This window comes from Chaetura pelagica, unplaced genomic scaffold, assembly GCF_000747805.2.
Source record: "Chaetura pelagica isolate M959 unplaced genomic scaffold, ChaPel_1.0 scaffold10, whole genome shotgun sequence".
NCBI lineage: Eukaryota > Metazoa > Chordata > Aves > Apodiformes > Apodidae > Chaetura > Chaetura pelagica.
Window position 1 is genome coordinate 11,506,509 of NW_009952263.1, and position 23,902 is coordinate 11,530,410.

The 23,902-nt window shown below is 40.1% G+C and overlaps 1 protein-coding gene across 1 annotated transcript in view; it reads left to right on the plus strand.

Moving 5' to 3' along the window:
- The first annotated feature begins 3,386 nt into the window (after positions 1–3,386).
- The window catches only part of DFNA5 (deafness, autosomal dominant 5), a 23,249-nt gene continuing 2,733 nt past the window's right edge, over positions 3,387–23,902 (plus strand). The window contains exons 1-8 of the mRNA XM_010007576.1: positions 3,387–3,433; positions 3,862–4,092; positions 5,801–5,993; positions 14,451–14,622; positions 15,666–15,786; positions 21,002–21,190; positions 23,316–23,443; positions 23,560–23,743. Of these exons, the coding sequence (XP_010005878.1) occupies positions 3,882–4,092; positions 5,801–5,993; positions 14,451–14,622; positions 15,666–15,786; positions 21,002–21,190; positions 23,316–23,443; positions 23,560–23,743 (1,198 nt within the window). The 5' untranslated portion in view covers positions 3,387–3,433; positions 3,862–3,881. The remainder of the gene's footprint in view (positions 3,434–3,861; positions 4,093–5,800; positions 5,994–14,450; positions 14,623–15,665; positions 15,787–21,001; positions 21,191–23,315; positions 23,444–23,559; positions 23,744–23,902) is intronic.

The window sequence follows — 23,902 nt, forward strand, 5'->3', positions numbered from 1 at the left end:
GCGGGCCCCCTCTGTCCCGGCCCGGGCCCGATCCCGCAGCTCCCGCAGCTCCCGCCTCGGGGCACAAGGGAGGGCCAGGCCCAGGGCTGGAATGTATTCGAGGTTTTTTGAGGGACCACGTGCGTTCAAGGGCTGCGTTCTGTGGCGCGGACGTACCTGCTTTGCGTTGTGGTAGCTTTTGTGGCTGGTTTTTTAGAAAACTTACAATTTTTTACTTCAGTGCCATGTGAAAAAAGTAACAACAAATTCTAGAGAGTTTTTGCTTTTTTATTAATGAAAATAAGATTTTAATTTTCTGAGCTGGTTTTTACGTGATCTGGAAAGGAGGTGAAGCCAGCCGTGAGGCTCTGTAGTAAAACACACGTCCTGCTTGTCGTCATTTCGGAGCCGTAGTCGCTTCTTGCCATAAACTCCGACTTCATTAGGATTCAGGGGCCGTTGCCGCTGCCGCAGAGCAAAGTTGGTGCCCGATGGCTCTTCTGACACCGGGGCTCCTGCACGGTCATCTCTGGCCTTCCCTAAAGCCTGGGTTGGCAAGGGACACGCTGACGTTTGGTGATCCATTTGTTACCCTCTTCCCAAATTCCCTGTGTGCTGTGCCAGGTGTGCTGGGTAATCTTATGTTGAATGGAGAAATAAGGTGGTTTTATTAAAGGTCAGTGTAAATGCATGTGGAGTGTAAGAAATGCTGGGCAGCTGTTGAGAACTTACTTTTGTGCTGACAAAGGTAAACACTGATTATTCGTAAAATGTTTATTTGGATCAAATGTTCTACAATATTGAGTTAGGGAGCTGTGATAAAGAAGGAGGGTAAGATTTGTTTGCTTGAGTAAACAATTAACTTGCTGTAAATATCTTCACTTGATCTCATCCCCTTCACCGAACAGCCCTCCTGTAACTCAGTTCCAGGCAAATTTTAAATTTCTTGGTAGGCGAGGAGGGACCTCCTTCCTCTTCTGCTTTCATGCCTAGCTATCAGTCTGCAAGAGTGAATTCACTCTTGACAGGCTTTTCCTACTAGCTTTGATACCTTCCCTTTTAATTCTGCCAAACCAAGTACAGCTCTAACAAAATTTCCAGAAGAAGAAGCTCCAGATGCAGAGTTTCCTTAATGGTGTGTCTGGAACTGCTCCGTGTCCTGTTTAGTCAGGATGCTGTGGATCCTGGTACCTGTACTACCTCCCTGACATTGGCTAAGGGCATAGTCCATGTCTTTGTTTTGTGAACTAGTGAAACATGACACTTGTGCACATTTTAGAATTTATGTTAAATGCACTATGTCTGAAGAGGCACAAGCAGGAATTTGGATAGAACACTCTGGCTTTGCACGTGCAAGCTCTGCACCAGCAAATGTGCTCCCTGTAGAGATGTTCCCAGCACAGCGGAGTGTGGGAGAGGCTGATGCTGACACCAAGGCTGAAGATAGTCCCATCTCTTCTGCCTAGTGAGTGTCAGCAGCCCTTGTAAGTGCTCTGTGGTCTTTCCCAGATGTCTTTTTTGGTAGTCAGAAGCACAGTGACTGGTAGTGATGGCAAACCACCATGAATTGGAAGTTTTGTAGAATTAATTGATGGTTCTTCTCATGAGATTTAGAGAGTGTGTAGCAATACAAAATCCTAGGAACTGTTTTTTGCCATTTGTCTCACAAAAAACTCCTCAGGAATTGGTGGGTCTTTTTCTTCTCAGAGACTAATCCCACATGGGTTGATGGAGGTAGGGATGGGATCAGAATGAGTGAACAGTCATGTAATGCGCATCTGGAGAAGGTTATGCTGGGGAAGAGTAGCTAATGCAGGCAATGAGACTTTTCTTAATGGTCCCTTCCTGTACAAATCAGTGATCTGGTTGGTTGTGAAATATGGCATCATGCAGGAGTCCCAGGGAAAAAGAAAATTAGGGTTTGGGGCTCTTTGGGCATTGGTTTGTTTGCTTTGCTTTGTTTTTGTTTGTGGGATTTTTTTTCTGCTGCAGTGGAGCTGCATTGCTCCTTCTGTTAAAGGTGTTCTCACTGAGGTTAAAATCAGGGAAATTAAGGAGGAGAACTTTAAGAACACAAAAAAATCGGTCTTGTTAAGTAAAAGCTGAAAGAGCAAGAAAATAAGTGGAGATATTCCCATTGCATACAGCGGGGGCTGTTGTGATGTTTGTTGCAGCTACAATTGCAATTAAAGTCCAGAAGACCCTTCAGTAAAATGTTATGTGCCTTTGACATCCTGGAATCCTCTCCATGCAGGTGTTGTTGGGAAACACCCTTTACTTGCTTAGGTAGAGAGCTAAGAATAGGCCATGGGGGTTTCATGAGAAGGTAGATGCCTGAACACAAATCAATAAATACTCTGTGAAATGTTACCTGAAATGGGATTTGGAAAAAGCTAAAGGAAAGGTTGAGTTCTCATTTGCAAAAAGGCTTTTTTTGTTTGTTTCCCCCTGTCCTTCAGGTTATACTAAAACATGGAGCCAGTGGTCCAGAGATTTACGTCTTAGTTTTCTATGTTCTCTCAATATTCCTCATTGCCTACTGCAATATCAGTTTTTGTTTGAAGTCTGTTCTAACTTACTCTGGCTGGTATTTGTAAATGATGAATCTAACATCTCTGCAGAGTGAGACACGTAATTAATCATGAACATGCAGGTATCCAGCTAAGACATCTTATGCTCTTAGTTGAACTTTCCAGTCATTGTCAGCTGGGCAATTCAGAGGAATGCTGCCAACTTTAGCAAACTGATGTAGTTCTGGAAACATAATTAGCTCAAGTAACACAGAGTTGAAAAACTAAACAATATTATATTTTTTTTAAAGATGAAAAATTAATTTTTTAGAATTGTGTGTTTAGCAGTTGTGAGTGGTCATTTTTAATATTTAGCCAGTTTCCATTATTTAAATTGTTCACACTTGTAAATACAGCAAAATGCATTTCTTGGGATAAAGGAAATCTTACACAATAAGAGATACAAATATTTTGTAATTGAAGATCTTTAAAAGCTAGAATAAGATAATGAATGTAGCTGATCAGCAGGTATGAATAGCAGTTGCAAATAACATGTTCAATTTAACTGTAGTTATACTAATGGAAAATGGAAGATTGGAAAACATTCAAGGTAAAATGGTTCAGAAAGTAAAAAATTGAGATGTTTCCAGGGCATAGTCCAGAAGCAAAACTTGGTCACAAAGATGCCAACACAAATGTTTGTTGCTTTTTATAGAATAATTTGTATTATCCCTGTATATGTTTACACACTGTTCAGACGATCAAGATAGTTTGTGTGACTAATAACCCGTTACCTTATATGGAGTAAGATAATTTTATGTTAGGTAATAAAAGAAGAATTCTGCGTGGAGGCAGAAATCCTCTGCCATTGCACCAGTGCTCTCATCATCCCAGCCGGTCTCTGCAGGGTGCTCATTACTAGATGCCTTTTCTTAGAACTTCAGGTAAGGTTTGCTTTTTCCTGCCCAACAGACTAAGCACTTGTGAGGATTCCTTGAAGGAGCTTCCCAGCTGCTGAGTGGAGTATTTCTTTTCTCACGTTTGTTTGTTTTCTTCATTATCTATGTGGTCATAAATTTAAGGTGTTACTGTTGTAATGTTTAAGCCTTGTATATTGTGTTTGCAGTGCATTGTTCTTTGCTTATTCACTGTTGCTTATTTAAAATTTTAACTAAAATTCTTTCATCTCTAACTGTGGGGACCTTTGGACTTTGGGATAACTGTCACGACTCCCAGCTCAGAGTGGAGAAGTTGGGGTGAAAACACTAGATGTTCCTGCACTAATACCAATACTATGAAAAGCTTCTTAAACTGATAATGTAAATATTTACACTTTCCAGCTGTAGTTTTTGAAAAACATGTATTCTTTCAGGTCTTAAGTGATTCCCCAAAATGTTTGCAAAAGCAACAAAGAATTTTGTGAGAGAAACTGACAGCGGAGGTGACTTGATCGCTGTGTCCCACTTGAATGCTTCAGACAAGCTGCAGCTTCTGAGCTTAGTTACAAAAAGGAAGAAATTCTGGTGCTGGCAGAAGCCCAAGTATCATTTCTTGACAGTCACCCTGAATGATGTGCTTACTGAAGACAAACCGATAAAACCAGGTAAAGCCATACTTGGGCAGCACTGTTATTGCAGATAGGAAGAGGGCAAAGCCTCGTCTTTGTTATTCTTATTCTCAATCGTATTACAAGGGGGCTCCTTTCAGAGGAATGGTCTGAAGTGTTCTCCATCCATGGATATGAAATTACTGGATCTTTTCTCACTTGACTATTCATTTAATTAAAACCAATAGTAATAAATGTTTTTTTAAAAAAATTATAGAAATATTTTGCCTAGATAGGCTGCTGAAATTTAGTGCTGAAGGTTGTCAAGAAGCCTACTGTTTAATAATGGTGCTGTCTGCAGCCACAGGAGCTCCCCTGGTATATTTTTTTCCCTAAAATTCCCCTAGAATAAAGCTCTTGTGAGACCCCACCTGGGGTACTGTGCCCAATTCTAGAGCTCCCAACATAAGAAGGACATGGAGCTCATGGAGAAAATCCAGAGAAGGGCCACAAAGATGATCTGAGGGCTGGAGCACCTCTGCTATGAGGATAGGCTGAGAGAGTTGGGGCTGTTCAGCCTGGAGAAGGCTCCAGGGAGACCTTAGAGTGGCCTTCCAGTAGCTGAAGGAGGCCTGCAGGAAAGCTGGTGGGGGACTTTTTACAAGGGCTAATAGTGAGAGAACATGAGGTAATAGCTGAAGACTGGAAGAGGGGAGATTTAGATGAGACATTAGGAGGAAATTTTTCTCTAGGAGGGTGGTGAGACACTGGAAGAGGTTGCTCAGGGCGGTTGTGGAATCCACATCCCTGGAAATGTTCACAGATAGGTTGGATGGGGCCCTGAGCAAGCTAATCTAGTGGGAGGTGTCCCTACCCATGCAGGGGGTTTGGAAGTAATGATCCTTGAGGTCCCTTCCAACCCAAACCATTCTATGATTCTATGTTTCTTTCAGGATTCCAGTATGTGATAATAGCATGAAAACACACTGTGCTCCATGTCAAAAAGCACTGGATAAACAGTGCCCTGTTAGTGATAGTAGCCCAGGGAATGCTTGCACCAGCAAGGCCAAGCAAGTTTTACCACCACTTCCTTTCTTGCACAGACTGTTAAAAAGAGTTGACCCTTGTTCTTTCTTCATCCAGCTGTGGCAGTCCTAGCCAGATTTTAGGATTAATGATCTGGTGTCCCATCTTTCTGGGCATGTCTCAATTCCATGTAGGAAAAGAGATAAGTCCCTAAGTTTAGATTTTAATTGTAGCTGGCTTGGAAGATTAGCTGATTCTGTGTCAGTTTTTTTGGTTTAGATGTATATAAGATTCAGGGTTTTTTTAAGCCAATTAGGTGCTTCCATTGGTTTTCAGTGAGCTTTGGGACAGCCCCTATACTGAGATAAGTTGAGATAATGGGAGAATATTAATGCTGTTTTACAAGCAGGTCTGCTTTGTAGTTTTCCCTTGTAGCTGAAAGAAGTTTCAATCATTCTTTATAAATCTTGCATAGCACTTGCATAGCAGAGCATTTCAGTCACCTTATGTGTTCCTTAAATGGCAAAATATGAAAGATAGTGGGGCAAAGATGGTGAAAATATGGAGGAAGCAGAAGTAAGAGTTGCAGAGCTGTAAATGTCATTATTGACCTGCTGGGTGCTGTTCGTTGCCTTCACTAACATTTCATATTTTCCGTAAGTTTCTGTTTTTCCAATAACTTCAGGACTATTTCAGCACTTCTCTTCACAGGTAAAAATTACTTTTGTTGCTTTTCTAGTAATTGTGGAGTCTGACTTTGCAAAATATACTGGGAAGTTTGAAGATTTTGTTCAAGGAAGTATTGAAGCATCATTTGGAAAGGTCAGCTTGGGAGCTGGAGGGAAGGGCTATGTGGAAAACCAGTCCTCATTTGGAAACCTGAGGAAGCAGGAGATTGACTTGCAGCAGCTTATGAAAGACGTCAAGGATAGGTATGTTTTTAAGGTGGGCATTGTAATGGCCAGGAAAGATCACTGAGCTGAAATACTTGGGCCAGTTGTGATCACTGTGTCATTGATTCTTTAGTGTTGTCATAGTTTGAGGATTATTTTTATTGTAAGGTCTTATTTTCAGGTAATAGGTAATCTATACGAAAATGAAAATTTCCAGATTTTTAAAGCTTGGTGGTCAAACCTTTCCCTTTCATTTTAAATAAATCACTCTGCAATTTCATGAATTACCACATGGAACAAGAACCAAATCCTCCCTTCTTTGGGGGACTGTACTCAAGGTAAGAATCTGGAAAAACAAATGGATTGGTTTCTCTCTGTCACTGGGGCAAATGCAGTGGCAACTGAATTCAGAACTACCTTACAAGAATATTCTTGTAAGCAGGCTTTATAATTTTGTGTGTGTGAGTGACTGTGCTAGAAAATTGGGCTATTTGAAGTTGAAGGAGTAGTAAAAGTGAGCAAGCATGGTTAGTGCATTTTGAACAAAATGCACGTTATAGATCTATTTTGCACTCTTATACACTCTTAATAACTGAGGAGAAAACCCCAGATTTTCCAAACTGTATTCTTAATTTTACAAGATACACAACACTTCTTATCCTGTTTAATCTTGCAGTAAGACAGTCACGGACCAAAGCTTACTTGGCAAGCAGCTGGCAGGTCAGAGGTCTACTGGGTTTTGCAGGTCCTGACTCATGGGAGATGAGGATGGTTCATTTGTGACAGCCTTGTGCCCTAGATCTGTAGAAGATGGTGTCATACATTTTAATAGCCTTTGCTGATGCTCTGAAGACAAAGATGACAGATTTTTCTTATCAGTGCAATAGTTGTCAGAAGCAGTGTAAATTTTCTTTAGATATACTGGTGTTCTAGAAATAATCAATTCTCCATTTTCACAGGAACAGGTGCCTGCTGTTGTTTTTATTTTGAGCTTTCACAAGTCAACACTAAATGCTTTGTTAAAAGCTGAAAATACCAGGGTAAATGTGTGTACCAGGCCTGTAAAATTAGTATGCATCTAGTATCAGAAAAAAAGTGTCAGTCAAGGTTTAGAATCTTGTTTCTACCACTAGATAGAGTCCTATACAAAACCAAACAGGAGTAACTTCTATTCAGATCAGTAAGCTTTTACTTAGTTTTCTTCAGTAAGTTACCTGCTCTGTTCAAACAAATAATCCTCCCATAGCAAATTAAATTCACTTCAGCACATCCTGAGGTTGTAATCCTGAATGTAGCTAAATACTTACAAATACATTATCTTCTTTTGAGTGTGGAAAATCAGTAGCTCTATGCTGATCTGAGTCTAACTATAAATGGGGCTAATGTGTGTGCCCCTTTATACAAGGAGCTAGGTCTTAGTTCATAGAGAAGATGCTCATAGAGTATTAAGGCTTATGATGAAATGTATATAATTAATACACAGTCTGGCTTCTGTCAGGGCCCTGAAAATTATGAGGATAGCATAGTTTTTATTTTTTCTTCAGCGTATCACTGAGGCTCACTGGGAACTGTGGCAGTGCCATACAAATGGAATTGCAGTTACTCGTTCGTAAATATTTTATGCTGGCTTGTGTCCAAGCCTCTAGCTTTCATCTTGTTCATGGAGAATTGTGTGAAATTCAGGAATTCAGCATTCAGGAGTAGCTGATGCCTAGAAGTTAGTGATTTTTGGATGCAAAGCGTTATGGTACTAAGATGATGTTTACGCATCGGTCCTTGTGAGATCAGAGTCAGCTAAGTGTTGATTTCATCTAATAAGATACGTTGCTGGTGCTTGTTTGTTCAATCATTGTTTCATTTTTTATTTCCACATATATGGCCTAATAAAGTTGCATTTTAAAGTGTTAATCTTGTAAGTCAAAGTTGCAGATAAATAGCAGAAAACTCTTGAAAAAAGTCAAAGCTGACATGGCTTCTGGACAAAGTCGTGAGTTTTCAAGGTTGAACAAATGGGAAGTACTGAATTGCAGCTAATCAGTTTCCTGTCACCTTTATGTGAACCTTCTGGAGGAGAATCCTACTGATCTTTTAATTAGATTCCAGATGCCACATAGCAATCCTTTTCTGAAAAGGGATGACAGTTGAAGGATGCAAGAGGAGATCTTTTCTGATTTGCAGGAGCAATGACACTTTAAATACAGAACACACTTACAGAACATGCAATATGAAAATAAACTTAAGTGGTACTTCTAGGTATATAAATTTGGCATATTTTATGATACATAATGCTTGCTTTTTGTATTATAATGTGCTTGCTAATTCACAGAGTACTGTAGCATATTGATTTTAGGTCAGAGTTCTATGCCCTTAACTCGGTGAGATTGCTATGGATTTAACAGTATATTCCATCTCTTGTTTTAAGGCTTTCAGTACTGTCTGCCATAAGATCCTCATAGAGAAGCTGATTAAGTATAGGCTGGATGAGTTGACAGGGAGGTAGACTGAAAACTGGCTGGATGTCTGGGCCTGGAGAGTATTGATTGGTGGCACAGTTCAGTTGGAGGCCAATGACTAATGGTGTACCCCAGGGGACAATATTTGGGTCAATCCTGTTCAACATTTTCATTAGTCACCTGGGTGATGAGTGTATCCTCAGCAAGTTTGCTGACAACACAAAACTGGGAGGAGTGGTTGATACACCCAGAGGGTCACACTGACCCTGAGGGACCTCAACAGGCTGGGCTGGTGAGACCTCACACAGTCAACAGAGGGAAGTGCAAAGTTCTGCACATGGAGTAACCGCAGGCATCAGTACATGCTGGGGGCTGACCAGCGGGAAAGCAGCTTTGCAGAAAAGCATGTAGGATTCCTGGTGGACACTCATTTGGACGTGAGCCAACAGCTCAGTGGGGAGCTGCTCAATTGTGTGTAAATATCTGAAGGATGGATACAGATAGGTTGGAGCCAGGCTCTTTAAAGTGATGCCCAGTGACAGAACAGGAGACTCTGAACATCAGGTAACACTTTTATTTACAGTGAGGGTGACTGAGGACTGGCACAGGTTGCCCAGAGAGCCTGTGGAGTCTCCCACCTTGGAGACATGATCCTTGGCAGCCTGCGCTAGGTGTCCCTGCCTGAGCAGAGAGGTTGGGCCAGATGACCTTCCAACCTCAACTGGTCTGTATTTCCCTTCAATGAAAATGATTACGATGAGGTTGTAATCTCTGTAGTTGTCATGGATTAACAAATTCATTTGCTTTTACCATTTCGCTAAGTTGTGTTGGGTGATGGAAATAGAAGTCCTGAGAGAACGGAGACAGCAGAGAGAAAGAGGACTATGTGGCAGCAGTTGGTCAGTACATATTGGGTGCAGAGAGGCTTGCCTGTCACACTTCTGTCATTTCATGTGAATGACTCCTAACTCTCTAATTAGCATATTAAAATACTCAGGTGTTAGCAGTAGTATACTCTGGTACGATTGATGATGAGAAAACCGTTCCATTTTTTACCAAAGGTGCTACATGGATAATATGAAGTCACAGAATGTTACGAGACAGGATTCAACAAAATCAGTTTTGTGTGTCTGATTTAACAAATAAAGAGGGTGAACTGTCTGTCACTTGCACTCTCAAAAGTGTTTGGCATTCTTGCAGAAGATGTTCTATGAAATAATTGTCAGGTTATTCTGTAGGCAAAATTGTGAAATGCTATCAATAAGTTGACTATAGCAGAGACTGTGTTCCAATGTGACTGTAAGAAGTAGGTCAGAAAGGTTATATTTGAAACAGATTATCCAAAGAAATATTATGTGCCTGTGCCTTATGGAAAGTGACAAAGCAAGGTCAGGTGGATTTTAATCCATGGATTTATCCAGAGGTCTTTAGAGAAGGAGCAAATTTGGGTGAGAGCTCTCACTGTGCCGCAAACAGCATTTGTGTGGACGATGGCAGATATTGCACATTATAAAGGAAGTGGATAATTTCTGGCAGAGCAGCGAGAGATGTTTTGAAGTTAGTCATGTGGATGTTACGGAAGAAGCTGCATTTGGGTGAGGCTGTGAGAGTGGGCCACCCATGTCTCTGCAGCTGTGAGAATGGCCCTGTTAAGGTGATGTTGCCCAGTGCAGAGCTGAAAAGGTTTTTCACTCGTCAGTAGTTTGAAGTAGCGAAAATTTGTGCAGGCAGGCAACAGTGGTGACTTCAGACTGAGGATGGAGAGTACTCATAGCAGTAACCATTCTTTTTGGTATTCATCGTAAATTTGCAAGCTCCTTGCTTTGAGGATTTATGGGGTGGGTTACTGAGAAGGCTAGAGAGGATTTGATGGAAAAATGGTCTTAGCCACCTCTTTTGTGGATGGTGTGGTCAGCAGTTTTGTACCTGAAGGGAAGACCCTCAGTCTCAACTGTGGGATTTAGAGCAGGCTCCTGCCTTCTCCTTTAACTGTGTGAGCCTGCTCTGCTGCCAAATGTTGTCTTTCTTTCCTTTGCCTTCCATTAGTTTCTGCCTTTCTCCCTTGTTTTCTGTTTCCAGTCTGCAGCAAATTGCCTTTGTGCCTCTCTATTCTCTACTGCTTTCCTCACACAGGAAGAAAAAGGTTGAATAAAAGTGAAGGAAAAATGGAGGTGTTTAATCCAATTAAATATGGAGAGAGTGAGACCAAAGCTCAAAGAAATTCTTTTCTGTTTATGTTTGAGCTACAGAGCTTCCAGCACAGTAAATCGTTGACCTCAGGAAGGTTATTTAAGAACCAACAATAAAAATCTTTGAAATTATCTTTATACAGGCTCATCCCCATGTGTTGATAATGGGACTTAGCAAACCAACATCTTACTGTGTTTTTTGTAGTGTTACTTCTGAGTACTTCAGCTCAGATTTTTGTGGTGGGAAGGAGAAGTGGTGTAGTACAGGTCACACAAGATCAGTGACGGCTCTTGTACAGTAGATGGTGAAAGAGTGGTGGTTATAGGACAGAAATAGAAGCTCTGAAGCGGAACCTGTAAAATAAAGAATAATGCTGTGCAATTCCTGTGCCTGCATGCTTGTATTCTCAGAGGTTTAAATCAACATCTGAATGTTATATTAGCAAATGAGTTCAGCTTTGGCAGAAAATACACTCAGATTCAGCAGCCATTGCCCTGCAGTACTTCAAGCTCTTCTCTGTCAAACTTTAACCCCGTTGCATTTTGCTCTTGATAGCTATTTTCAATGATAATGTAGATAAGCTGGGTATTTCCTTACCTCATGTTGTCTCCTGTTTGAGTCACTGAGAAGAGCAGAATGTTTTGCCTTCCACAGTCTGTGCCCCAGTGATAAGCTGTGCAGAGAACACTAAGAATCTAAGGGGTTTTATGACAAAGTTCAGTGCCAGAAGTCTAGAGAACATTTAACTGTGCTGTCCTAAAAGGAAGGTATGTGTAGCAGTTGGTAAAAGTACATGTTTTAAAGCTCTGAATCTGGTGGGATTTGCTCACTAAGTGGGAAGAGGAAAGCATTTCTGCCAGTTTTCCAGTTGACTGCATCTCATTAAAGTCACTTGACTCTTGGGGCTGAGGCAGTGGCCAAGAGTGTTCAGGAGTCTGAGCCAGTCCCACCTCGGGCAGAATGCTGTAGCAGTCTCTTGAATTATTTTGGTCATTCTTTTGTTATGAATTAAATCATATTCTGTATGCTTCTCATGTTAACATTCATTCAGAAACTGCAAATCTCAATAATCTGTATTTTTCTACCTTAAATTGTTTTGTTTCTTTTCCTGTTTTACTATAGCTTTAAGGGATGTCTGGTGAGTTTGTCATCCTCTAAAGCAGGCAAAAAATACATCATATGAAAGTAAATGACAAACTGCTTTTGTGCTTCTTCATGGTATTTCTTCCCCAGTGGTTTCTGAGGTTGAATGTTAAAACTTCAAGTTCTTAGTGCCTTAATTTGTATTTTCAAGATGCTTAGCACACTTCTTCAGAATCATAATTATTATTGTGAAGTATATGATAGGCTGGATGGTCTGTTGTTGTGATAACTAATAGGTCTGGTTTGGCAGACATTTCTAAGTGCAGCAGTGTTTGTGATTGCTTGACATTTCTTCTGTTGTTGCTTAATCCAAAAATTCATTGCATTCCAAGCATAAAGCATGGCTTTGCACCAAAAGAAAAAAAGTTATTAATAATCTCAGGAATGTTTGGTGGTGCTTTTCTACTTGCAGTAAAAAAAGCATTGCTTTCTTTCCCATGTTTAAACAGTCAAGTTTAAGGTATTCAGACAGTTCATTCCAACTGATTGAACTTTCATATAAGCATGTAACTCTGGGAAGATCAAAAATTGCCTCAGGATATTTTTAATTTAATAAAGAACCAAGCTGACTTCAGACTTATACAGACTGCATAAATCCCAAACTCCAGAATCTAATAAATCTAAAACTTTTTAATTAAAAGTAGAGATATATCGATTTAAATAAAGCAGAGTCAGACATGTCTTTCCATCATATTTGGGGGGAATTGCCATTCAGCCCCATGAAAAGCCATTTACAGGAAAAGGGAGGAGAAAAGACTGAGTAAGTTGAGCCAGGGATAGCAATCTTGTAATCTTCCAGCTGTCTTGGTGGAGTTATCTGCTCATAGAATATAAGACATCTCATCAGAGGACATCCAATGGCTATTTTGCAAAAGCTTAATATAAATGGCGCGTTTTAATAGATCAAATACAGTTAGGAAGTTGATTTAACTGTTACCAGAAAATCTGTTAATACCCCAGAAGACAGGGTAGTAATTTTTGTCATCTTTTCTTAGAAAATAATCCTCATATTATTTCTGGGAGTTCACTTGCTTCTCATTCTAAGAAGGACTTAACTTTGAAAATACCTCCAGCAGCCTTTAAACGCACGCTGAATTATGTTGTGGAGTAGAGATCACTTGTTCAGTTGGAGGTTTGGACCAAAGATTTGAGGTTTCTCACACAGTGAATTTGTTTTTTGACTGTGGAGGTCCTGGTTATTACCTGTAAATTGTGAGGTTATACTGATGAAGAACACAGGACTTTACAGTCCCAAAAGCCATGAAATCTTTTCCATGTTTTCTCGTTCAGCCATTTGAAATACTTGGTCAGTGCTGATCACAATAAGCCAGGCCAGGGCTTAAGGGGACATTGCAGATCCTTAGCAAGCTGTGAGTGTTGGCACTGGGGCTTTGCTGTTCATCTCTCAAGGGGAAATTCTGGTGACTTTGTAGCAGCGTGTCAGGACACTACTTTGCCTGCATGCGAGCCCTCAGAGGCCAGCAGTCCTAATGGTGATCAACTCAAGCTGTCCTAGTCCCGGGTGAGTCTGGACATCAGCACTTGGGTGCAAAGGAGCCCACGTCACCTCCCATATTAAGGAGCACCTGGTGGCACATCTACAACAGGTAGAAGGACATACAAAGATGCGTGACAAGACTGAATGGTAAACAGGACATAAATTACACTGAGTTTGGCCAGATGGCTGCAAAGTGGTGACAATAAACTGAAAAGGAGGGGAGACTGAGGCTGAGAGCCATGGACAGCTGGTGTCATCTTAAGGGTAGAAGACATTAGAAAAATCACACAAAGTGTGATGGTTGAGCTGGCTGGCTGTGGGACAAAGCTGAGATGAATGAGAGGGAGGGGGAAGAAACAGAACTTGATCTAGACAGGTTAGAGAGAAAAAAACTGAGAACTACTGTAAGGAAAAATGGGAGTTGATAGCAAAGGGAGAAACTAAGCTGACTGGAGGATTGCTGGCTGTATGTTTCTTGATTTCCAGTGCCTTGACTGCACATTCAATCTTTCTGAGCAGAGCTTTGTGATGAGTGGATGATACTATTATATTACATTCTTATTATGTATTAGGCTATTAAATGTATGCACTACTGTGTGAGACTGCAGGGAGTTCATAATATGAATTGTGAGCACAGGTCATTTGTTTGTACTCCCTGTTAACTTTTTTTTATTGAAATAATTCTTTGGAGTATAGACTGCAGGATGTGACCCATGGACTTACTGACACTGTCTGTGTTAACGTGAGACTCTGAAGAGGCTGGTTACCTGGCATCCCCTGCCAGGGATGTTACTCTGCTACTGTGTTAATGTCACCTGTTAATGTCACCTGTTGATGTCAGAGTGAGTTCAGAGTAGCAGAGGATTCAATTCAGTGTCCGCAAGCCTGGCTGATTGCTTTCATATTACACTGGAAGCTTAAAGTTGTCTTTAGTTCTCCCTTGTTTTTTTCTTTTGCTTAGAAAGTATTCAGAAAACTGCCATTTTTCCTCAGATTAAGAAAGCAAGAATTCAATATGTGTGTTTGGACTTACTGTGTGATACATATAATTATGGCTACCAGATAACAAAAGAGGACATAATCATTTTGAGGACACTGCTCATACAGAAACCATTGTTATTTTTTTCAATAGAAGCTTCATCAAGCAATAAAGAAAATGTTTTTTTCTCAATTCTAGAATTTATGTTGTTAATGGCCTCTTTTCTTTTTCAGAACAATAAATCTAAACAGTAGTTTACTGCAGAAAGTAATAGAAAGAAAACGTGAAGTGCTGTGCATCTTGAGAGAAAAGATAATAACAACTCAGAAGTGTATGATATGTGAACATACCCAGACAGAAGAAAAAATCCGCGGAGTGATGGGATGCAGTACAAAAATAGTAAAGGTAAAAGTTATTAAAAAAACTGCAAGGAATAAAACATTTGCAGATTAACTAAGAAAAAATTATGATTTCTCTGAATAGATTTCAGAATATTTTTCATGATTCTTTAATGTTGAACTCTCCCAGGTGTAAGAACTCACTGCAGTGCTTAGCTGTGAAACTTCTGAAGGGTAAAATGTTTTTTTTTCATTGCCTCACTGGCAAAAGATGCCATCTTTTAGTGTGAGCCTGGAATGTGATTTCTATCAATACTGTCAAATTGTGATTCAGCTTCTATGTGGATTCCTGCCTACAGCAGAACATACACCAAATGTAACAATTCAGTGAATGTTGAAGAGCAAAAAGCATTGCTGAAGCAGATTTATTTGAAAACCCAAGTAGTCATTCATCAAAAATGTCTGCAGTGTCTAGTGAGTTTTAGTACATATTAACAAGCTATTTGGTTTTTTATATTGGGTGTAGAGATTAACTGCATTGTGATGATATCTGAAAAACTGCCTATGAATTGAGAAAAAATTGCCTGTGAATTGAGAAGAAATTGCTGAAGTCAAAATACATGCTTGCTAGTTCTAAGTTGTTTTGGGTTTGGTGTTTTTCAAAGCTGTGGGTGAATAAGTTCTGTGTACAGGGTGTCTCCAGTAGTAGAAATCTGGGATTTGCAGTTCAACAGCCATCTGCACAAGTGCCACCTTCCTGGTACCAGTCTCCAGCTGGGCAAAAGCGGTGTCAGGATAGAAGAGGGCAGGATACTGTGGTGGGTGCCCATTTCCTAGTGACACTGTGTTTCATGTGTCACAAAAGCTGCACCTAGAGCTTAACCTTTGTGTGAGGACAGGGTAGCTAAGAGTTTGAGTGCTGCTCTTGGCATTGTACTGCTACCTCACTGCTCATTTAGTTCCTTTCATAGGCATCAAACGTAACCTGATTTAGTTAGATATCATGGAGAATAAAGCACATTCTCTCTCTGTTTTTTCCCCTCAACTAATTCTGAGTTTAAGCTACACAATAGCTGAATCAGATAAACAGTTAATAAATCTGTCCTCTAGGTTTCGGTGAGTGAAAATGGAAGTATGATGAAGGATTCTAGTGTGATCCTTGAAATTCCTCCTGCGACCACTATTGCCTATGGTGTAATTGAACTGTTTATAAAGCACAGTGGCCAGTTTGGTAAGTGTAAAACTCATTTTCTGTGTCACCTGATTGAGCTGTGGATAGAGCTGTCTGTTGAGCAGTGATTTTTGCATTTCTGGGTGTATGAAGATGATGATGTTGTATAATCTCCATTACCTTGATAGTTATTGGTGCTGTGAAATGCTGCTCTTCTGATTTAGTAATGCTTTTTCACTGGTTTGAATAAATTGTCAACTCAGAAGAGCTTAAGTGTCAGGGGTCTACAGGAGATCATCTAGCTCAAGCTCCAGCTCAAGGCAGGGCCAACTTTTGAATTGTCTGATTTCAGACTAAGATCAGTTTGGTTGTATTCTTGATTCAGTTTTTTATTATTTCCAGAGACAGATCCAGTCACCCCTCTGGACAGCCTGTTCTCATGTTTGACCACCATCATGGTGAACTTTTTTTTACCCCTTAATATCTAATGAGGATTTCCCTTTCTTTACTTTGTGTGTATTTTTATTCTATCATCACACAAGAGTCTGCCTCTGTCTTCTCTTCATGGTTGCATTGGGTAGTTGTAGATAGCAATAAAGTTCTCTTTTTGGAATATTTTCTCCAAGTTGGACAAACCCAGCCTCTCAGCCTTTTTTCATACATGGTGTCCTTCAGCCCCCCTTGGTGGCTGTTTGCTGGATAGCTGCAGTGTGTAAATTTCTGTCTTGTACTGGGGAGTCTGGAGCTGGACACAGCAGTCTGGATGCAGTTTACCAAATTGAAAATCATTTCATTGATCTGCTAGCTACATTCTTGTCAGTCCAGCCCAGTATGCAGCAAACTTCAATAGCTGCAAGGGCATACTGCTGTTCCTCTCAAATTTGTTGTCTACGTCTTTCTCTGCAATTTTGCTTCTAGCTAATTGGCCCTCAGCCCATGCTGTTGCCTTCAGCTGTTGGCAGGGAGAGTGAACTGAATCTAAGTTGATGGTAAACCAGGAATGTTTAAACTACAGTCATGCTAATAAAAGAATTATTTGTAAAGTATAGGACTAGAGTGTCAAGTTCTGTCTGTTTTACACTTTCATATATAGATTGTTCTCAGAATGGTTGCAGGAATGTCCTTGTCTTGTTTTCTGGTTGTGCTTTACTTATTTCAGGTTGAATACTCTCAGGTGTCAAGTTAAAAAAATGTTAAATTGGCTTTAGGGGGAGTAGTAGCTCTGCTCTGCAGAATCACTTGGGATTTCTTCTTCTCTATCCTCAGTTAAGCTGTCAGACCTAAAGGAGGTTTCAGGGGATGTTATGCAAGAAGGGAAGAAATCAGATGGACTGTGTAGGGCTGGAAGTTGGAAGGGACTGATATGGAGAGAAACAGGAGATAAATTGAAGACATAATTGAAGTGCAGTTGAGATTTGAATCCAGGATGCACTTTATTTGGATAAGAAGCACAGAAGATGCTTTCCATTGTTCTCCTTTAACTGACTTCTGATATTAAGGAAGTTAGTAGGTTCAGGAATGTAAGTAAAGATAATGTAACCTGTAAAAAAAATTCTGAAATGTGGAATTGCTCTGACATAAATTGCATGCAGAGATAGAGTAGAGGGCATTGACTTTGTGGTATAATACAGCTGTAATTCAGAGTAATCAGGTACAATTAAGGCTGTCTGACTACATAGATGTATAGCTGAGAGCGTACTGATGTAATTTCTAGATGGAAATTTCTATGTCCACTAGCTAGTATGCACGTGCCTTGTTAATGATCTGTATTTCTCTGCTCTTTTTCCACTTCTTTTTCAATTTTTTTTTTTCTTTCAGAGTTAATGTTATTTCCTATCATAGAATCGTATCATAGAATGGTTTGAGTTGGAAGGCACCTTAAAGATCATCTAGTTCCAACCTCCCTGCCATGGGCAGACATCCCATCCAACTAGCCTTGAACACATCAATGATGAGCTACAGCTTCCCTGGGCAACCTCTTCCAGTGTCTCACCACCTTCATAGGGAAGAATTTCTTCCTGTTGTCTAACCTGAATATCCCCTCTTCCAGTTTTCAGCGATTACCCCTTGTCCTCTCATTACAAGCCCTTGTAAAAAGTCCCTCCCCAGCTTTCCTGCAGGCCCCTTCAGGCACTGCAAGGCTGCTGTAAGGTCTCTCTGGAGCCTTCTCTTCTCCAGGCTGAACAACCCCAACCCTCTCAGCCTGTCTCCATAGGAGAGGTGTTCCAACCCTTGAATCATCTTCATGGCCCTCCTCTGGTCTTGCTCCAACAGCTCCATGTCCTTTGTGTGTTGGGGGGGCTCCAGAACTGGACACAGGTGGGGTCTCACAAGAGAGGACTAGAGAGGGAGAATGACCTCCCTTGGCCTGCTGGCCATGCTTCTTTTAATGCAGCCCAGGACACATCTGGCTTTCCAGGCTGCAAGCACACATTGCCAGCTCATGTTGAGCTTTTCATCAACCAGTACCGCCAAGTCCTTGTCCTCTGGGCAGTTCTCAATCCATTCTCCACCCAGCCTGTAGTTGTACTTGGGATTGCCCTGATGCATGTGGAGGACCTTGCACCACACCTTGTGAGCCACACCACTTAGCTTGGTGTCATCAGCAAACCTCCTGAGGGTGCTTTCAATGCCACTGTTCACATTGCTGACGAATATTTCTCTCAAGCATCAGAACCAGCACATCTTGTTTTAATTTTTTATCTCAAGCAACCTATGTCTTGCCTCTTTTCTTCTTTATTTATTTTTTTAAAAAATTTGTGCTCTCTCTCTTTGCCTGACTGTCATATAAAAGGTAAAGTTGGGGAATTAATAACAAAATCAGGGATTTTTCATCAGGAATATGTTGGGTAGAGCATAACCTTCAACTTCTTAATCTCTGAGCAGTGATCAGTGGCTGTTCATGGAAATAAAAATAGCCTTTGAAGTTAAATTCAAAGACTAATGGAGTCCTTTCACATGAGACTGGAAGTGACCAGTAGCAGGGGTAAGATAATGGGATTCTCTTAAAGGATAATTATGGAATAAAGTGCATGTAGGGGTTTTTTGTTTCTTTGCCACTGATAGTGCTTGAGTTATTCTATCAGAAATAATAGTATAAAAACCTTAGTTTAAATGTTCTGGCTAATGTGACTGGACATGCTTGAACATGTTTATAAATTAAAAAAAATATATATATAAAAAAAATAAAAAGGTCTAGTCTTTTTCTCATCCCTTTAACATAATGTTTTCCTGTAATCACTCTGTTTGACTTCTACAGGCTAATTTTCTACCACAAGAAAAAGCCATTCCTGTTAAAGGCTTTGCAGTCTGTGTCTCTAAAGTCCCACTGCAAATCCTCTTGTGCTTGCTTTACAAACAGGAGGTATAGTAGCACCCAGCTGATTTGCTTTTGCTATGTATATGTGACTTGCTTCCTTTTAAATGTCTGTAAATTAAACAAATCCCAATCTTTTCAGCTTCTCCACACAAAGAAGTCTCTTTACTTGTTTTCATTGATTGTCTCTGGTTTTCTTCCATCTAACTGCACTACTGGAGAGTTGTCATCTATGGGTGTAATAGATTTCAGTGGAGAAGTTATCACAGTATTGTGTGTATTCTTTCATTCACTTCACTTTCCTTTTTTTTTTAATACTATGACAAATTAATGAGATACAAAATTAATTAATGGTCCCATTGATACAAAACTTTCATAGTCCTGTATTTTCCTCCAAATCGAGTCCTGCTACAAGATTTAACAGCAAGGTCTATCTAAAAACTCTAGAAACTTTTCACTTGATGCTATGTATTGATTTCCCTCGTTAGCATCACCCTGCCTTAGGGCAGGTAATCTACTAGCACTGTCTTCCTCCCTCAGGGTTTGTATGAAAACCTTGTTACTATCAATGGAAGCAATGTGAGCATGTTGGCTTGGTGGTGCCTCAGCTGCTGCGCCGAGTCTTGTTGCTTTGGAAGGTTCTTTAGTTTGTGTTTCTGCCCCTGTGCAGCTCACTCTTCTACATGAAGGGTTGTGCAGGCATAAAGGTCTCGGTTGTCTTTCTTTGTGGCAGAAATTTCTTTGTCTGCTCTCCCTTTGAAAAAGCTTTTTGCTGATGGAGTGCTCTCCATGCTCTCTCATCTGCTTTGAATGTCCTTAATTTGGTGAGACAGACTCTTACAACTGCAGGAAGGTTATATTTAGGTTTTGTGCCTGGTACATGTGAGCACTGTTCTTGATTGGTTGCTTTTTTTTTTTTTTTTCCCCTTTGCTGTCAAGTATTACCTTAAAATTGAGTTATTCTTGCTAGCCTGCCTGTATTCTCCTCAGACCTGCTGCAGAGTGCCAGGGGTATAGTTTCAAATCTTGTATTTGAGCCAATTAAAAGATGATAAAAATAATACATAGGGCTTTGATTATATTCTGCATCTTTGGGGCACAGTATTGGACACATGAGCACAGAACATGAAATTCCAGGTTTCTCAGCAAAACTCTTCCAAAGGTTCCTTGTGTACCTACCAGGGGTCCCTTTGCTACGTCAAGTTGAGGGGTCTGGGATGGCAGGAAGTCTACAGTCCTGTTTGGGTGAGGTAGGCCAGTGCTTGTCATTAAGATGAGGCAGAAAGGGTGTGTTATTATCCAGCCAGGGTGTGTTATTTTCGTCACAAACTTACTTCAGAGATTCACTACATAGTGCAGAGTGGTTCTGTTAGTGAACATGGCTGGGTGAAGTCCCTTAGAGAACTTGAAAAGCCTCCTGTTTTCTACTGGTCTGGAGAACTTGAGAACTGTGACTTGGCTCAGGAAGAGTACCATAGCCAAAAGCAGGTCTTTGAGGGATTCTCAGAGTTCTTATGAATCTTAGAAAGTGCTTTCATCTGTCTCCATCGTGAGTGGACCCTGTAGCCAGCATACAGCATGTCTCTTAACTGGTAGAAAATGTGAAAAATTCCTTCCTGCATCTCTTGTTTGGAGCATTCAGGCTTATGGTGTTGGTGAGAAGTTTTCATTTGCTGTCTACATTACTTAAATTCACAGGAGCACAGGAGCTTGTGTCACATTTTGTAGTTGGTAGCTACACCACAGGACCTTTTGTCTGTGCACACTGTATCAAACATGAGGGCTGCAGTAATGCTCAGTAATTCACACACATAGCAACCACTGGCATTCTTCCCATCTAGAAAGAGACAAGACATGGAGCATTCACATGCAAGGACACTAGATAATGCAAGCTAGCATCTCATTCAGTAGTGGATTGTGTGTTTTATTAATATTTTTTAAAATCTCTTCTAATTACAGAGTTCTGTCTGCTAGATGAACAGCAAGGAGGTTTTGAAAAGGAAAGCACAGAAGGCTCAGCTTCTCCCCACTCAGCACTATTCAGAGATGCTTCATTTCTGTATCAGCCAGATGCTGTTGATCATGAGATGTTCTCTGGGTCTAAAAACCTCATTCCCAGTGATGCTTCTTTAAGTGTATTGAAACAAGGTATTATCAGAAATACTTTACATTATTACATTACAGTGAGTTAAGGAACATGATAGGAGGTAATAAGCAGGTACAATAGTACATAAGAAATCATATTAGTTCATTTTAATAGCCCTTGTCAAGGGCTCTTAGGGGAATGCACTGACAGAACAGAAAAATTTATTTCTGCAATAGGTATATGCAGTGGACTGTTCCCTAGGGACATCCTGAATCCCTTTGTCATTTGTATGATCTTACAAAATTAGGTTTTTATGCCAATTCTGTTACATTCCAGGGAAGCTCCATAAGATTAGTGATGATTTATGCTTTCAGAAAGAGTTACTGAAAATATTTTTCCATTATTTGGAAAATGCTCTCAGTAAAACTTCTCAGTTAAAGGTTAAGTCTTAAAAATGCAACATCACCCCTGCCTTCTGTTAGCTTGATTATTTTCTGAGAATCTTTATAGAAATCTTCAGTATCAGCCAAGGCTGATGAAATAAAAATGTTATTTAAATGGAAGTTTGCAAATTGATATGTTTTAGGAATGTGGAAGGAAGGGGCAAAATTGTCACCAGAGGAATGAAGAAGGGGAAAACAAACCAAGGCCTCAGAACACACTTTACTTTTCATCAGTTCTTGGCAGAATTCTTACAACTTGTTTTAACAGTTAACGTCACTTCTCTTATCTCTAAATTTTGCCTGTTCAACAGACGAACTGTAGGTATTTCTTGTCCCCAGATAAATTCTGTCATTCTCCAATGTAGACTGGTTTCAAAGAGGTAACTGTGTCTCCATGTGTATATAAAAAACCACTTATTTGTGAAAGAATGCCATGCCACTGGTGTTGTTTTTTTTAGCTTGACATACTTCTGTGCCTTTCTTGCTTCAAGGGTTTGGAGGTTTCTTTTAATTCATTAACCTGAACTTGGAAAAAACACTAACAAAATTGTTTCTACTAAAGCAATTTAAAGTAGGTTTCTTTTGCTGTTATTTGAATAGACAGTCATATGATTGCATGAGGTACAAAGATTAACTGCCTATGGCTGGACTCCTGTTTTGTTGTTTTTTTCCCAGTGAGGTAATTTTTAGATATAAAAGGCATCTTTAAAGAGAACGTGTTTCTTGACTGGAGTGACATGAAGGGAAATTTCTTTCAAACATGGTTAAGAACGCTTGCATGCCCATGCTTTTGGAATGTGGAAAAACACATTCCAACCTTCCAGTCGGCATTATTGACTTGAAAACTTACTTTCTTTTTAGCAAAATAGTACTTTGATGTAATGAAATATTTTGCTTTAGTGTCATAGTTGAATTGTGGAGAAAGAAGCACAGTGACCTCTCTTGTGATTCTGTTGTATTTATTGTAATGGAGTCACTATTTCAATCAAGAAGAGATTTTTGTCCTGATTTTTGTAGTAAGTCTTTTGAGGTCAGGGATAAAGGGGTGTAATTCTTTGATGCTCCTGATGAAATATTAGGATAATAACAATTTAGTATCACAGTAAGAACCTTTAATTCTCTCTGTGGACTTAAACCATTGACTTTGTAGTTCCTGTTAACTCCCAGATTAAGAAGTAAGATTATGAGAAGAACTCTTCATTCTGCCTTATAAATGAACATTCTCTGGAAATGAACTTTCAAGTCAGAAGCTTGATATATGGTTACAGAATTACAGAATGTTAGGGGTTGGAAGGGACCTCTGAAGATCAAGTCCAACCCCCCTGCCAGAGCAAGACCAACACTAGGGCAGATCACTCTGGCATCCAGACAGGTCTTGAAAGTCTCCAGAGAAGGAGACTCCACAACCTCTCTGGGGAGCCTGTTCTAGTGCTCTGTAACCCTCACAGTAAAGAAGTTCAGTTAACATTAAAATACTGAATTCTAAAATATTAAGAATGTTGGAACACTGAAGTTGATCCGTGATAGCTGTTCTTCTTTCTAGAGATTTTACATTGGGTCATTAGGGAAGTATAATCAGATGTGTTCCAGCCTTGGTTTATAACTTGTGCTGATGGAAATCAGAATGTCAAGATGTGGTGATAAATGGAAGTGCCTATGAGACACATAGCAAAAATGCGAACAGTTTTTACTGGCATGTGTGTAGAAATACTTAGTTTTACTTTTTACTGCTTTCTTGGGAAAGATCTGAGACAGCTGAAGACTCAGTTCCAGCCCTTTGTGAAGCTGACAGAAGACAGGCAAAGAACTTTATATAAAACCATTTGTGAACTCTTGCTCCATGAAGAAATGCTAACTACCCTGGAGGACGTGGTAAGATGAAGAAACTCTTGCTTGCTTCCTAAAAGCAATTTCAGGATAGAGCTAGTATTTTCTTTTGTTTGAGCTTTTATCTTTTCAAGAAGTTTTACTTACTCTTTTGCTTAAAGTTAGATGATATCCGCACAGGAGACAAGCCAGATCTGAAGGAGTTAAAACCTGATGAACTTGCAGTCCTTGCTGACATCTTGAAGCTCTTAGGCTGCAGTTTACAGGATGAGCTGTTACAGAAGTACCAGCCTCAGGATGAAGAACTCTTCTCAGCTGCTCACCTCCTCATCAGTGCCATCTCGGGTATGTTGTGAACGAAGGGAAGCGCCATTTTTTTAAATTTTCCTTTTAGAAGCTCCCTCTGGATTAAAGTATTTCTGGCTCTTTTTGAGCAGTTGGTGAGCTGAGTGAACATCATCTGTTCTGTTCCTTTTTATGGATTTTGTATTTCATTCTTGGCAT